This window comes from Erpetoichthys calabaricus, chromosome 8, assembly GCF_900747795.2.
Source record: "Erpetoichthys calabaricus chromosome 8, fErpCal1.3, whole genome shotgun sequence".
Lineage (NCBI taxonomy): Eukaryota > Metazoa > Chordata > Cladistia > Polypteriformes > Polypteridae > Erpetoichthys > Erpetoichthys calabaricus.
The window spans coordinates 73,689,336-73,702,196 of NC_041401.2; the positions used below are offsets into that span (position 1 = coordinate 73,689,336).

General features: G+C 37.7%; 1 protein-coding gene across 1 annotated transcript in view; it reads left to right on the forward strand.

The window, feature by feature from the left end:
- The first annotated feature begins 5,229 nt into the window (after positions 1-5,229).
- The window catches only part of LOC114656544 (uncharacterized), a 28,984-nt gene continuing 21,352 nt past the window's right edge, over positions 5,230-12,861 (forward strand). Inside the window, exons 1-4 of the mRNA XM_051931235.1 lie at positions 5,230-5,481; positions 7,528-7,676; positions 9,504-9,615; positions 10,450-10,571. Coding sequence (XP_051787195.1) covers positions 5,230-5,481; positions 7,528-7,676; positions 9,504-9,615; positions 10,450-10,571 — 635 coding nt within the window. The remainder of the gene's footprint in view (positions 5,482-7,527; positions 7,677-9,503; positions 9,616-10,449; positions 10,572-12,861) is intronic.

Sequence of the window (12,861 nt, forward strand, 5' to 3'; positions counted from 1 at the left end):
AAATAACAACGAACAGGTCAAGATGGCGAGGCAATTAATCTGCTAGTTTGTAATCCATAACTCTCCGTTCTTAAATAAAAGCTAATTAATGCTACTTACATTTGCACCTGTCCTTTATTAAGGTTTATTGTGCTTTTTTGATTTTTTTCTTGTTAAACAACATTTTCAGGTTCTTTAATTGCCTTTTTGTAAGTATCCGCCAATTTACAACAGTCTACAAATAACAAGAAGACCCATCAGCCAATTAAATAACTGTGCACCCTTCATCATTAAGGATTTGTTTAAATAAAATACTTAGTAAGGGAAAAAATACATGAAGTACTAAGAAATGCTGATCTTCTGTGGTCCACCCAACATTTTGAATAACATCTCGGAATAGGAAAATCCAGACATAGAATTACATTGACAACAAAGATTGTTGATCGAATGAAAACCTGCAACCATTGTGGCCCTCCAGTTATAGTGGGGAGGATTATCTGCTAGAGCATGGGTGGGCAATGTTGGTCCTGGAGAGCCGCAGTGACTGCAGGTTTTTGTTCCAACCCAGTTTCTTACTGAGAAGTCAATTATTGCTGATGAAGCACATATTGCTTAAGTAACATTTTGATGCTTCATTTTAGTGGTCTCGCTTGTTAAGCGCCCCCAACCTTAATTGCTTATTTCAATCTTAAACTGCTGAATTCACTGTTTTAATGGCTCCTTATGAACAATAAGATGTAAATGACAAAGCAGCCAGCAGTTCTCCATCTAGCTTGTTTCCATTTACATCTGTGTGTGTTCATCATGCACTGTTTGATTTAATAAAACACTTAATAGAAAATGTGACAGACTGAAAAAGATCTGTTTTAGGCTTCAGATCATTTGGAAGATATCCTATGATATAAGACCTTACATTGCAGAGCAACAAGCCATAAAATTACATAAATTCTGAGATTGACAAGGATTGGTTTCTAATTAAGCAGTTGGGTTGGAATGAAAGCCTGTAGGCACTGTGGCTCTTCAGGACTGTCATTGCCCACCCCTGTTCTAGAACATCCATCCATCCATTATCCAACCTTCTATATCCTAACTACAGGGCCACAGGGGTCTGCTGCAGCCAATCCCAGCCAACACAGGGCGCATGGCAGGAAACAAACTAGATTCTATCACACTTGAGAAGTTATCTGTAAGGTTTCATGAAAAATTGACTGTCCTGCCCTTATTTTTTTAAATCATGATGCTTTATTTTGGGCTACCCCCCCCCCCCCCCCATCAGGTTGAGATTGCTGAACAATGCCCTCAGGGTGTAAGTTTTATTTTAATTAATCACATTTTTGAAACTTACTGTATGTTAATATGTGACAGAATAACTAGTTAGGAAACGGGGAATTGTACTCTTTACTGTTAACACATGAATAGCAAAGCAGTGATATAGTATAATGTAGATTGGGCACTTTGAAAACAGATAAAATTATAAAGTCATCATTTTTGATACTTTAGTAGAGTAATTTGGGGTAACTTTGCTAGATGAATCAGACTTCTCCTTTTGGATCTGAATTGTCCTTAGGTTATAAGGGTGTTGAGGTATCAATCTTCATGTAACTTCCATCTTTTATTTTAATGCACTAATGAAAGGTTGTGTTTCTTTTCACAGGCCAGCATGTGATGCTATTTGAGTCTAGCAAGTCGCCTCTGAAGCACCTGGATGTACTTCTGCAACAGGTTTTCTTACCACTTCTTTGTGCAGGTCTCCCTGTATGGCGACCCCTAGTTGTTAATGCTGATAGATTGCTTGATGCCACTCATAAATTTGTGGGCCAACTGGAAATGATAAGAGGCCATGTTAAGGTGAAAATTTTCTTACATTTTTATCAAAGTTTAATATTAAATTCTGTCAAGTTGATACTTGCAGATTGTGCCATACTAATAATATAATGTAGTACAAATGATATGGAAGTTATTTAGTAAGTCTATTTTTGTGTTCATAACTGATAACTCTTGGTAGTTCTGTAAAAATGCTAGATGAAAATAAAGACTTTGTCCTTGTCAATGTAATGGGACACTTAGGATCACTTAGCACAAGTGTCAGTATGTGTGTGTCCGTCTGGTTGCTATGGTTAATAAGAAAAAATAAAAATTGGCAAAATATGTAGAAGAAGGGTAAAAAAATCAAAAATCAAAATCTCAAGTAAGGGTCTAAAAACAAGAAAATTGGGCTTATTGGTCTGTTCTGTTGTATGACATTAAATGGTTACAACAGCAGTGTAGTAACAACTTTCTTGCACCCTCTTGGGCCACGTGAATGAGTTTATAAGTAGCTGTAATGCCAATGTCTAATTACTTTGTGTAGTGAGTAACGGAAAAGGGAAAACAACGATAAATCTACATGTATGTCAGGAAACCAAATCCCTGACACAACAAGGCTAGAGCCACTACACCAGGCCAATGTCGTAGCAACAACTACCACATTTTCTCAGCAAAACACTTTAACTATGAGAGTGGTCAGTTTGATGAGGGATGTCAAGAGGAAGCAGTGAAAATGAGCAGCTCTATCCGAAGAGGAAAATGGCGCTACGATGCAAACGGATTGGGTACATATTATTAAGCCAGACTAAATGGACAACCCATATATCAGTTAAAAAACATAAGGTCTTCACTGATTAGTTTGAATTAAACCTGTCTTAGAAGGGTAGAACAGCTAGTAATAAATTACAATACAGTGGTACAATTTCTACACATAAATATGATGAAAATAAGATAAAAATGTCAAGTTTATTCAGTAATAACATCCATCCATCCATCCATCCATTATCCAACCCGCTATATCCTAACTACAGGGTCACGGGGGTCTGCTGGAGCCAATCCCAGCCAACACAGGGCGCAAGGCAGGAAACAAACCCTGGGCAGGGCGCCAGCCCACCACAGAGTAATAACATGACAGAAAATAAAATCAAGTGTAGACATATAAGTATTAAATCAGGAGTAGTGAAACAAAAGATTATCAAACTACTTTTGGTAAATGACCAACCCAGAAATCAGGGAAAAAACAGTGTTTATTTTATGTGTTTGATGGAATTCATTTGTCTGGTTTTTCATCAGGCTGTTGTCTTTGTTTTGTTGTCTTAATTATATAAATATCAGTTTATGGACATGTGTTTGTGGTTACTGTATTTACATTTATAAGGCTGTGGTGAATTATGGTAATCCTGCTATGCACCCTCTTTGCACAGTAAATGTTTGGTTCTTAACTGAGCTCTTTACCAAGGTTCCTAATATTATGGCAGCATTTTCCTTTTTGATGTTTTCCATTATTTTAGGGTGATTATTTCACTACAGCAGCCGGCCTGTAATTATCTGTATAGGTTGGGTAGACTTTATTATTATCTCAGAGGGAAATTTGTTTGCTGCAGATAAGTACAAAAACAGAAGACATTGTTACAGAGACCTAATAGATAAACAAAGACACAACATTTGACAGCCATAAACGCACATTCAAGATCAATACAAAAAAGAATAATTACTTTTAGCAATACACAAAATAATAATGTAACTTATGTAGAGCTTTCATGTCAGTAATACATTTGACTGTTAAGTGACAGTTGAGTAATTCGTTTTTTACCATTCTTCAAGATAATAAATTCTTAATGTTTATGAAAATTATTTATATTTAATCTTTTTGGTTTGTTTTAGTGCTTTTCCAATAAATTCTGTGTCAGAAGAAATGAAGAGAGGAAGTACAAATTTGTCTCTGTCTGTGGATGTGTGCAAGTCAGGCACTCATGCACACATACACACACACTGATTTGGCCATTGCGGATGAATTCAAAGTCATCGGTTATCCTAGTGTTGAATGTTTTTGGGATTTATGGGAAAAAATATCTGGAGAAAACTCATTCAATCTTTTGAAGAAGGTGCAGAATTCACACGTAGAGTTGCTTATCCAGGATTCAAAGCCAAGTTGCAGATCATGAGTACAAGTAATAATGATGATAAGAGCTGAATAGTTTATCATGACATAGAATATTTTTTTTTTTAAACTTGTAGTTTATTATTGCTGAAGGAAAAATGAAAGAATATATGAACACAATATCAAAATGAAGCCTACAATGAATGCAACTTGTTAGAACAACTTCCCAAAATTCCTGGAATTCCACTTTGTCACAGGTTTTCTGTATCTGTCAGTTTGGACATTCTAAGCTTCTTTCTCTATTGATCTACAGGGTCACATTGTGCTTCCTATTCCACCCGTCAAAGTGCTGCAGAGGACAGCTCCTAATGCAAACCAGACCACGGTCATTCATGTGCTGGAATCGGCCGTCATTGGATGGATCAAGCAAGTCAAGGTGATTTTAGAGATGCTCAAGACAGATTAAACCCAGGTCTCTAGTTTATCCCTTGAAAACGAGAACAAATGTGTAAATACTATCTAGCTAGTTGGTATTACTTGTTACATGCTAGGCTGAAGCATAAATTATCCATAGCACCAGCAACATGTTGGTGATTATGGAGAGAAATGTCCTACACAGCATTATGAGTTTGCGAGTATGAGTGTAGGTGTATGGAGGAAGACCCTGTGATGGTCCAGGTCTATTTCCTGCCCTGAAACCAGTGCTGCCATGATATTCTTCGGCCTCCTAAGCAGAATTAGGAGAGTGATACAGTATGAATAGTATTACTACAATTAATAAATTGAATTGTATTTTTCTAGGGTTTTTCCATTTTCATGAAAAACTGTCTGTGCACACTGGAAATGGTAGAGGTCTTCTAGAATACCTGATTGGAGGTGAAGGAGGTTTATGTAGGATAGTGCAGCAGACAGTCACCTGTTGATCACTTTTATTACTTATTTTTGTATTATTAATGTAATTATGTTTTATTTTGATATTGCTTAATACTGCAGTTTTTGCTGTCTCAAATATAATTTTCCCTTTCCTTTAGTGTTTAAGCACAGCTAACAGAGAGATAGAGAGATTTCTGCAGATGTCTACTCTTTATTCTGCACAAGGATTTAAACTTTTTTTTTTTTTATGAATGTAACATTGCCAGTTTTAATCCAAAACACTCCACTTCAATTTACTGGTGTCTGTTTTCTTGAGGAGAAATCATTCTAGTAATTAAGAAGAAAGCTCAGGAGACCAGCTATAGTGAAACATGGAGCATGTTTATGCATTTTAGAAATCTACTTTGTCTACAGAGAAAGGAAAGTCTGCAGGTTTTCTGAGGCACTATTCTAAGAAATACGAACAAGTCATGTATATTGATGTGTATATGCTTTGTACCCAGGTGGTTCTGAACCATGATGCCTTGGCAGAGATTGAGAAACATGGCACAGGAGCTGGAATTTATCAGGAAGAGGCTGTGTGGGAGAAACACATCCAGGACCTGCACTCGTTGAATGCCCAGTTAGATTCAGAAGTGGCTAGGGAAATTCTTTCCAGTCTGGAGCTGGCTGACAGCATGTATGGACGCTCTTTTAAGAATGTGAGGAAGGATATTGAAAAGGTTAGTGACAAGAACGGCTAGCAGTGTTATATTAATGGAAGTACTTTGAAGATTATAATCAAAATGGGTACAGCGGATCTGAACTGTTTATTTTTACATTAAACATGAAGTGTTAACTTTGGTATGGGGTTATGACGCCATAAACATTCATATATTAAGTATAGCTTTGAGGGGTAAAACCCAGTGACGTGCGGTGAGGTTCATGGCTGGTGAGGCACTGACTCCTTCAGAGTGAGACTTACAAATATATGAACCCAAAAGAGTAGCTTATTCACCATTCAATTGGCACATTGACTACTGGCTATGTTTCATATCTCATCAGCATTCTTTACACACACATAGGTAAGGTACATTTGGCTAAGAAAGAACATTACATTTATAGCGGTGGGAGAGAGCGCATTTGCTCTGCACCCTCCATGTATGTGTTCGAAATTTGCCATTGCAATTCCACAATTCATATCATTCAGCACAAATGAAAATATTAAGTAGTGTCCCAAAAAAATGGATTTCAATTTTGACCTTAATTGAAATATTTAGTTGTTTTTAAAAACTTTTAATTCTGATGCTTTAATCAATTTTAATACAGACGGTTCAACAAAAGAATAACAAGAAAATCAAAAGAATATTTTATTTAAGGTCAGAATTTAGTTTTTAAATATTGGATTGTTTTTTCTAAGTCTGATCCCATTTTTTATAAAATTGAAAACCGTTTATTGTTTTACCTTTATTTATAAATGAAGTCCATGCACCTATCCTTCTCCACGAAAATCTCCGTCAATTTCTTGTAAAAGTCCTACTTATTTTCCTTTAGTTTTAAAAATCTTAATCTTCCATTTTCACAGTCAGTTGGAACAAAAAATTAAAATGGAGTGCTGCAGTGCACTTGACTTTATGATATCGCTACGCTCTGCGTAGAAGAACAGCAGCATCAAGCACCTGTTGACTCACATGCACCCCCTTCAGTGCGGCACGGTACTGTCTGCCACACCTTGTGCGTTTTCACTGCGGTTTTATGTCCGATCAGCAAGAAAGGTTATGTAACACAAATTCATTAAAGATATTAGCCAGAATGTGGAAAGTCAAGTTGTATAATAAACATGTCTACAAACATTATATTGGCGGCATACAGAGAGATAGCAACAAGCACGCATCAACCCCGGGTGTGAGGGAGAGCGCAGTCCGAGGTTTGGCTCGGCTTGTTGCTGCCGCACCTCTCGTTTTTCCCCTGTATTTGAACAGGAAATGTTCCAATTCAGCGAATTTTGACTGTAAAAAAGATCAGTGTTATTGGAATCATACAGAAAACAAGCTTATAGCACAGACTGTTGGACAAATTTATTTTATATTATCATTATTATTTTTTTTTACTTTACATGATGACACTCTCCTGCCTCCCCTGACCGCATGTCACTGGTAAAACCTTTGGAAGATTTTTTTTTTTAAGTTTATGCAAATCTCTCATTTGCAAATAGTGACAAATGACAGAGCTGAGACTGATTAAGATTGTGAATGTGGTATAGTGGAGGTTAGTCTCATTTCTGGGGATGTCTGCATTCCTAAATGTGATTCGGTTGCACCCATTTGTACTGATGAATATCTAAAGGGACAGTCAGATCTCATGGCTGAACAAACACTCAAGTTGTAATTATTATGTGAATTACTTAATAGGAATTTGGACATTTTTACTGGAAAATTGCTAAGAGGGGATGCACACAGTACTTTCAACACACCTTAGTTATAATTGTTATTTACTATATTCAAGTTAGTTGCTGAAAATGCCAATATTTAGATGATAAAGTACATATTTAAATTTACCAGGTGTTTATAGAGAACATACAATGAAGGAAATTACCAGGTGAAGAGCACCCTGGAGTAACTAGCTAACTTCAGTAAAGTAAAGCAGCTACTGTTAAGACATAGAGCTTGTAACATGATGTGCAATGAAAGTAGAAGACTTTTACAGGCATTGATTAGCTGTCTTGATACTAACAGTATAAAGTTAAAGGAACAGCATGTCTCAGTTTAGTTTCCGTTGTTCTTTAACAGGCTCTTTTCCAGGCAGAAGAGAACCTGCAGTATCTCAGCACTTTGCTCCGCTGGTGTGAACCTCTAAAACTTGCTGACAGTGTGTCTGAGATTCTCAAGTATTTTCCTCCACTGCTGCACACTTTGTTCCTGATTTGGATGCACTCCAGGTAGACGTGTAAAGATTTAATTTCACAGAGACTGTGACTAATATCTTCAAGCAATTCATAGTTCTGGCTACATAGAAGATGTAAAGTAGGGATAGCAAGTCAAAATCTTACTGGGGGAAGTAAAACTCCATGAATATGTAAAAGGAGGGGCTGTCACTATTCAGGAGGCATGATAAAGACCACTAAGATTCTGCATAGGTCTGCATGTGATTTAATTTCCTTTTTTTACACAGTTTAGTTACATTCTTTGTGATTAGTTAGTAACTGAGGCAAAACAATTAGACGAGAGATTTATAGATCCAGTATTTTCACTGGCAAGCACAATTTTGAACACCATTGAGTGTGAAAGTGAAAATCGTCTGTAATGTAGCTTGCTGTCATCTGGTATTGATAGCCTAACAATGGAATTCACTGGAACCCAACACGCAATGTTTGATTTTGCTGTTTTCCCTTTATTGACCTCTATTTGGACATGCCATTGTTCCACCCAGTAAAAATGAAAAACATGCCAGTCACATGTCAGGCGGAATAGTGGCTCTGAGGCTATGGATTTGCACTGGTAATCGGAAAGTTGCCGGTTCAAATCCTGTAAACACCAAAAGTGACTCTAATTTCATTGGGCTCTTGAGCAAGACCCTTAACCTGTAATTGCTCTGTCCTGGGTATGATGTTAATCTGCATCCAGCCCTGCATGTAGGCCCTCCAACTTGCTGGAAAAAACATGGGGGTTGGTGGCAGAATTGGCACTCCAGTCACCATAAAAAAACTCACACTGTTCCATTCCATCTGAACTAATGTGGTGTTGAGGTGCCACCCACTGCATGGCTGCACTCGGGTCCTAATCTGGGATCCTGAAGTGGTTTGTCATGTGGTGGGTGCGGCAATGCTCTGTATCAGCACGTGCTCCTAACCCCTCTCTCTTGTTTTTATTTGTAAATGTTAACAGACCATTTAAGAGACATTTGATCTCAGTCACACGACTGATACATTATAAATAATATCCATGTCTATGTTGCTATTTTTATTAGGATAGAGATGTGAAGATGGCATCTTAAACTTAACTCCAGCAGCCTAAGCAAGAGATGTACTTTTTTTTACTTTACCCGTAACTAGAAAACTCAAATTTCTACATTGACTCCCTACTTTCTGGCGCTAAGTCAAATTCCTAACATACTTTTTCCCTCAGTAAGACAGCATAACAGCTGTTAACACCCAGGTCTATAGGATGCAAACTGTTCCTTCCTGGTTCTGTCACTAATTTCTCTTTTTTCTCCAGTCCTTGACTAGAAGTAGTTTTGACTCTCTACAGGGCAGGAGTTCAACTAGCAGAGCCATCCTGTAGCATGAAGCAGCAAAGCAAAATGAATTGGAACACTGAGGCGATGTCTTCATTGTTCTGTTTATGTAATGATGGAAAAGTTGACTAAATTACTCATTCATTTTGGCAAAAAACAATCATGTTAATATTTTACCTGAACAACAAACAAACTTTATTTTATACGGTCTCTTCCTGTAGTTCTTTTAAATTCTTCACAAGTATGTGTCCATAATACATTTATTCACATTTCTTTTTACAGTTTCAGGACTATAAAGAAGCAGGTTAAGTGTTTTGCTGAGGGTCATAAGGTTGAAGTAGTGATTGAAAGAGCAATGCTCTGGTTGTGTTAAGCCAGTAGGCAACAATACCTGCTTATGCAGGTGTCAATAAAATAAGTTCTCTTTAATTTGTATTGGGCTAATCTTAAATGTCTTTCAGTTGGCCATGGTTATGAGATAACTTGATTGCGAAGGACAAAAACTTATCAGATACTTGTGATTGCCTTTTAGCTACTACCACCAGCCAAAAGTTTTCATCCATCTTGTGAAACTATTGTCCACAGAAGTCATAAGCATTGCTGCTGGGATTGTTGGGGGAGATCTGCTTAGGGAGCCTTCACAGGTAAGATCAGAGAGTTGAGTTCATAGGGTTAATGTACATGAAAAAATATGGACTGAAAAACACATGATGAGCCATAATGAAGAATATTGTCACACTATGTATGGCACAATGGGTAACCATATTGACCTGAGTTTAATAATTGGCTCTGCAGTTTAATTATTGGCTTTAGGAATTATTCCATTGTCTCTGGATCCCAATAGAATTTTCTTTCCTCCAACATCTCAAAGATATGCACAATACATTTATTCCCAGTGTGAGGGGTGTGTCTGTGTGCATTGCTGGCATACTATCCATGATTGGTTCTTGTCTTATTTTTGATGTTGCTGGGATTCAGGCCCACAAAAAGTGGGTTCAGAAAGAAAAATGGCTGGTGCTTTGTGTGTAAGTTTTGGTGTTCTCTTGGATTTTCTGGGTAAGTTTTGGTTTCCTTCAACTGTACAAGTGACATTGTGAGAAATGTGGCTGCCTATTTTAAAAGCAATGTCCATACAGCAGGGTAAACCACTGAAATATTCATTATTTTGGAATTTCTTCAATATGCACAATAATTGTATAAGTAAAATTGTGGTTCCTCATTATGTTTTTCATGTTTAAGTTGTGAAATTGTGATAGAATTATTGAGCCAATATTCTTGTTCCTTAATATGCCTTATTATTTAAATCTTTTTTTATATGCAGTAATATGTAGCTCTGTCCATATAAAAATAAAGGGAAGGTGTAATGTATCAAATTAAAATACAAAAAATTAAATTAAAAACTTTACAAACCTGGATTAGTCATATGAAAGAATTTTATATTGAAAACCCCAGTAAAATGTGTCTTTTGTTGTCCTTAGTCATACAAGCAATTGAAAAGTGCTCTGAAAGTGTGTGCGACGTTCAGAGGAACCTACCTTGATGTTAAGGCCAAGGCAGACGAGATGAACACCAAGAAAGTAGAAGAGCACATTCATCACATGTAGGCAATGCTATTTTTCTATTTCTTTTTGAGACAAAGTACTATCTTTTCAGAAATTGCGGAGGCAGTGCTTACCATTTGTTTAAACAATTCAATAAAACAAAGAGAAAATCTTAAAATGTATGAGTCAGCCACATGAAAGTTGCAAATTTGACTGTGACTGTGTCAGTTGATAATCCATCTGTCCATCCATCTACCAAACCCACTTATCCAGGGCAAGGCTGGGAGGTAGCTGGAGACCTATGTTTCCTTAAACTGTCTTTACTCTCTTTAAATGGCTCGTTTTCCTTCCTCTAGTGCAAATTCTGTATACTTTAATAATACCATATTGTTCAGCAGATTCTTTAGGGGTATAAACTTTACATTTTGAAACAGTACTTCATCATTTGTGGCCCTTCATTTATCACGACTAGCCTGTATTTCAATGGCTTTGGTTTGCTTTCACTATGCGTCTCATTCATGTTGGCAACTCGGCAATATTCTAGTGCGAGATCAGGCACTCATAAATGGCTGGAGTAGGAGTTGAACACTTTTGGTCTGATTAGAAGAGTCTTATGAGATCTGCAAATACTACAGCTGCACCTGTCTGTTGTGAGCTGGACTTTAGTTCAGGATTGTGCCTACCAGACCCCTGGAACCTGCCCTCTTATCTATGACGCCTGTCATGCTAATGACATCTCATTCTTGGTCTAATATCACCTGTATGTTGTGATACCAGTTATTCTGTTCTGGACCACTGGCCCTCACTGAAAGGTTTTTTATGTTGGACAGAAAGCTTAATTTTCCTATGACTATGAAAATAATGCTCTAAAAATGAATGCATAATTAGAAGGATGTCTGCCTTAAGCTTGTCACACCCCTGTCTTCATGCACTGCATGTGTAGCAGAAAGTCTTCCCCAGTAAAAAAGCAAAAGAAACAGACCGTGTTGATTAAGTAAGCTCTGCATAAAAAGTATACAGTATATTAATTGTTATATTATGCATGTAATATGCAATTTGAACTAGATTACATTTAATAAAGACAATCAAAAAGTATAAGGTTGTGGATAATTGCCATGGTTAATGCCTAGGGATCAGTGTTAGTCATTATGGTACTCCAGATTATCTCCAAGATATTCATCTAATGTTAAGCTGAAAATCTAAATTGGCTACATATCACTGACTGTGGTGGGTAAGCAAGTATATGACAGACATAGGACATAAGTTCAGCAACAAATGTTTTTTTATTTTTTGTGTGGGAAATGCTTTCACTCATTTCCAACCTGCTCACCACAGTACAGCAAAGCACCAATCCATATCCATATTACTAAACGAGAATGGTAAACCGGATATGGAAGCAGGGACATGCCCGTGGATGCAAAAGACATAGTGCGCAAGTGTCACACAAAGCCCCCCCCCCATAGTGAAACGGGAGAGACTACACACGTGCGCAGGCACCACACAACTCCCCCGCCCCTCCCTCCCTCCCCCCCCGAAACAGTGCAAAATGGGAGAAACTACGAACTGTCAGAGTAGGAAACCCTAGAAATTTGATTCTGTTCATCTGGACAAAGTTTTTAAGTGGGAGAAATATTTCGAGACTTATCCAAGTCTCTTCCTCAGTCTCAATTGACTGCAGGATTCCCCAACCTTATAAACAGTACCTTTGCTTAATCACAGAGACTAGCACCATTGACAAAGGGCCAGTTGATCAGTGATATGCAAATTGTCCACTGATCAGGAGTGCCGTGAATTGTACATCGGGGAAACCAAGCAGCCACTGGCTAAGCGCATGTCACAACACAGAAGAGCTTCCTCGTTAGGCCAGGACTCCGCAGTCTATTTACATCTACAGGATAGTGGTCACTCCTTTAAAGATGAAGAGGTGCACATCCTAGACAGGGAGGAGTGCTGGTTTGAGAGAGGAATCAAGGAGGCCATTTACGTGAAAAAGGAATGACCATCTCTGAACAGAGGAGGGGGCCTAAGGGTACATCTGTTGCCATCTTACAATGCTGTGATTGCAGCCATTCCTCAACCCTCTATGAATGGTTCACACGTCTACTAATCAGTGGATAATTTGCATATAACTGATCAACTGGCCCTTTGTCAATGGTGCTAGTCTCTGTGATTAAGCGAAGGTACTGTTTATAAGGTTGGGGAAACCTGCAGTCAATTGAGACTGAGGAAGAGACTTGGATAAGTCTCGAAATATTTCTCCCACTTAAAAACTTTGTCCAGATGAACAGAATCAAATTTCTAGGATTTCCTTACCTGGATTATTGAGCATGCATCGAGACAGAATTGGAA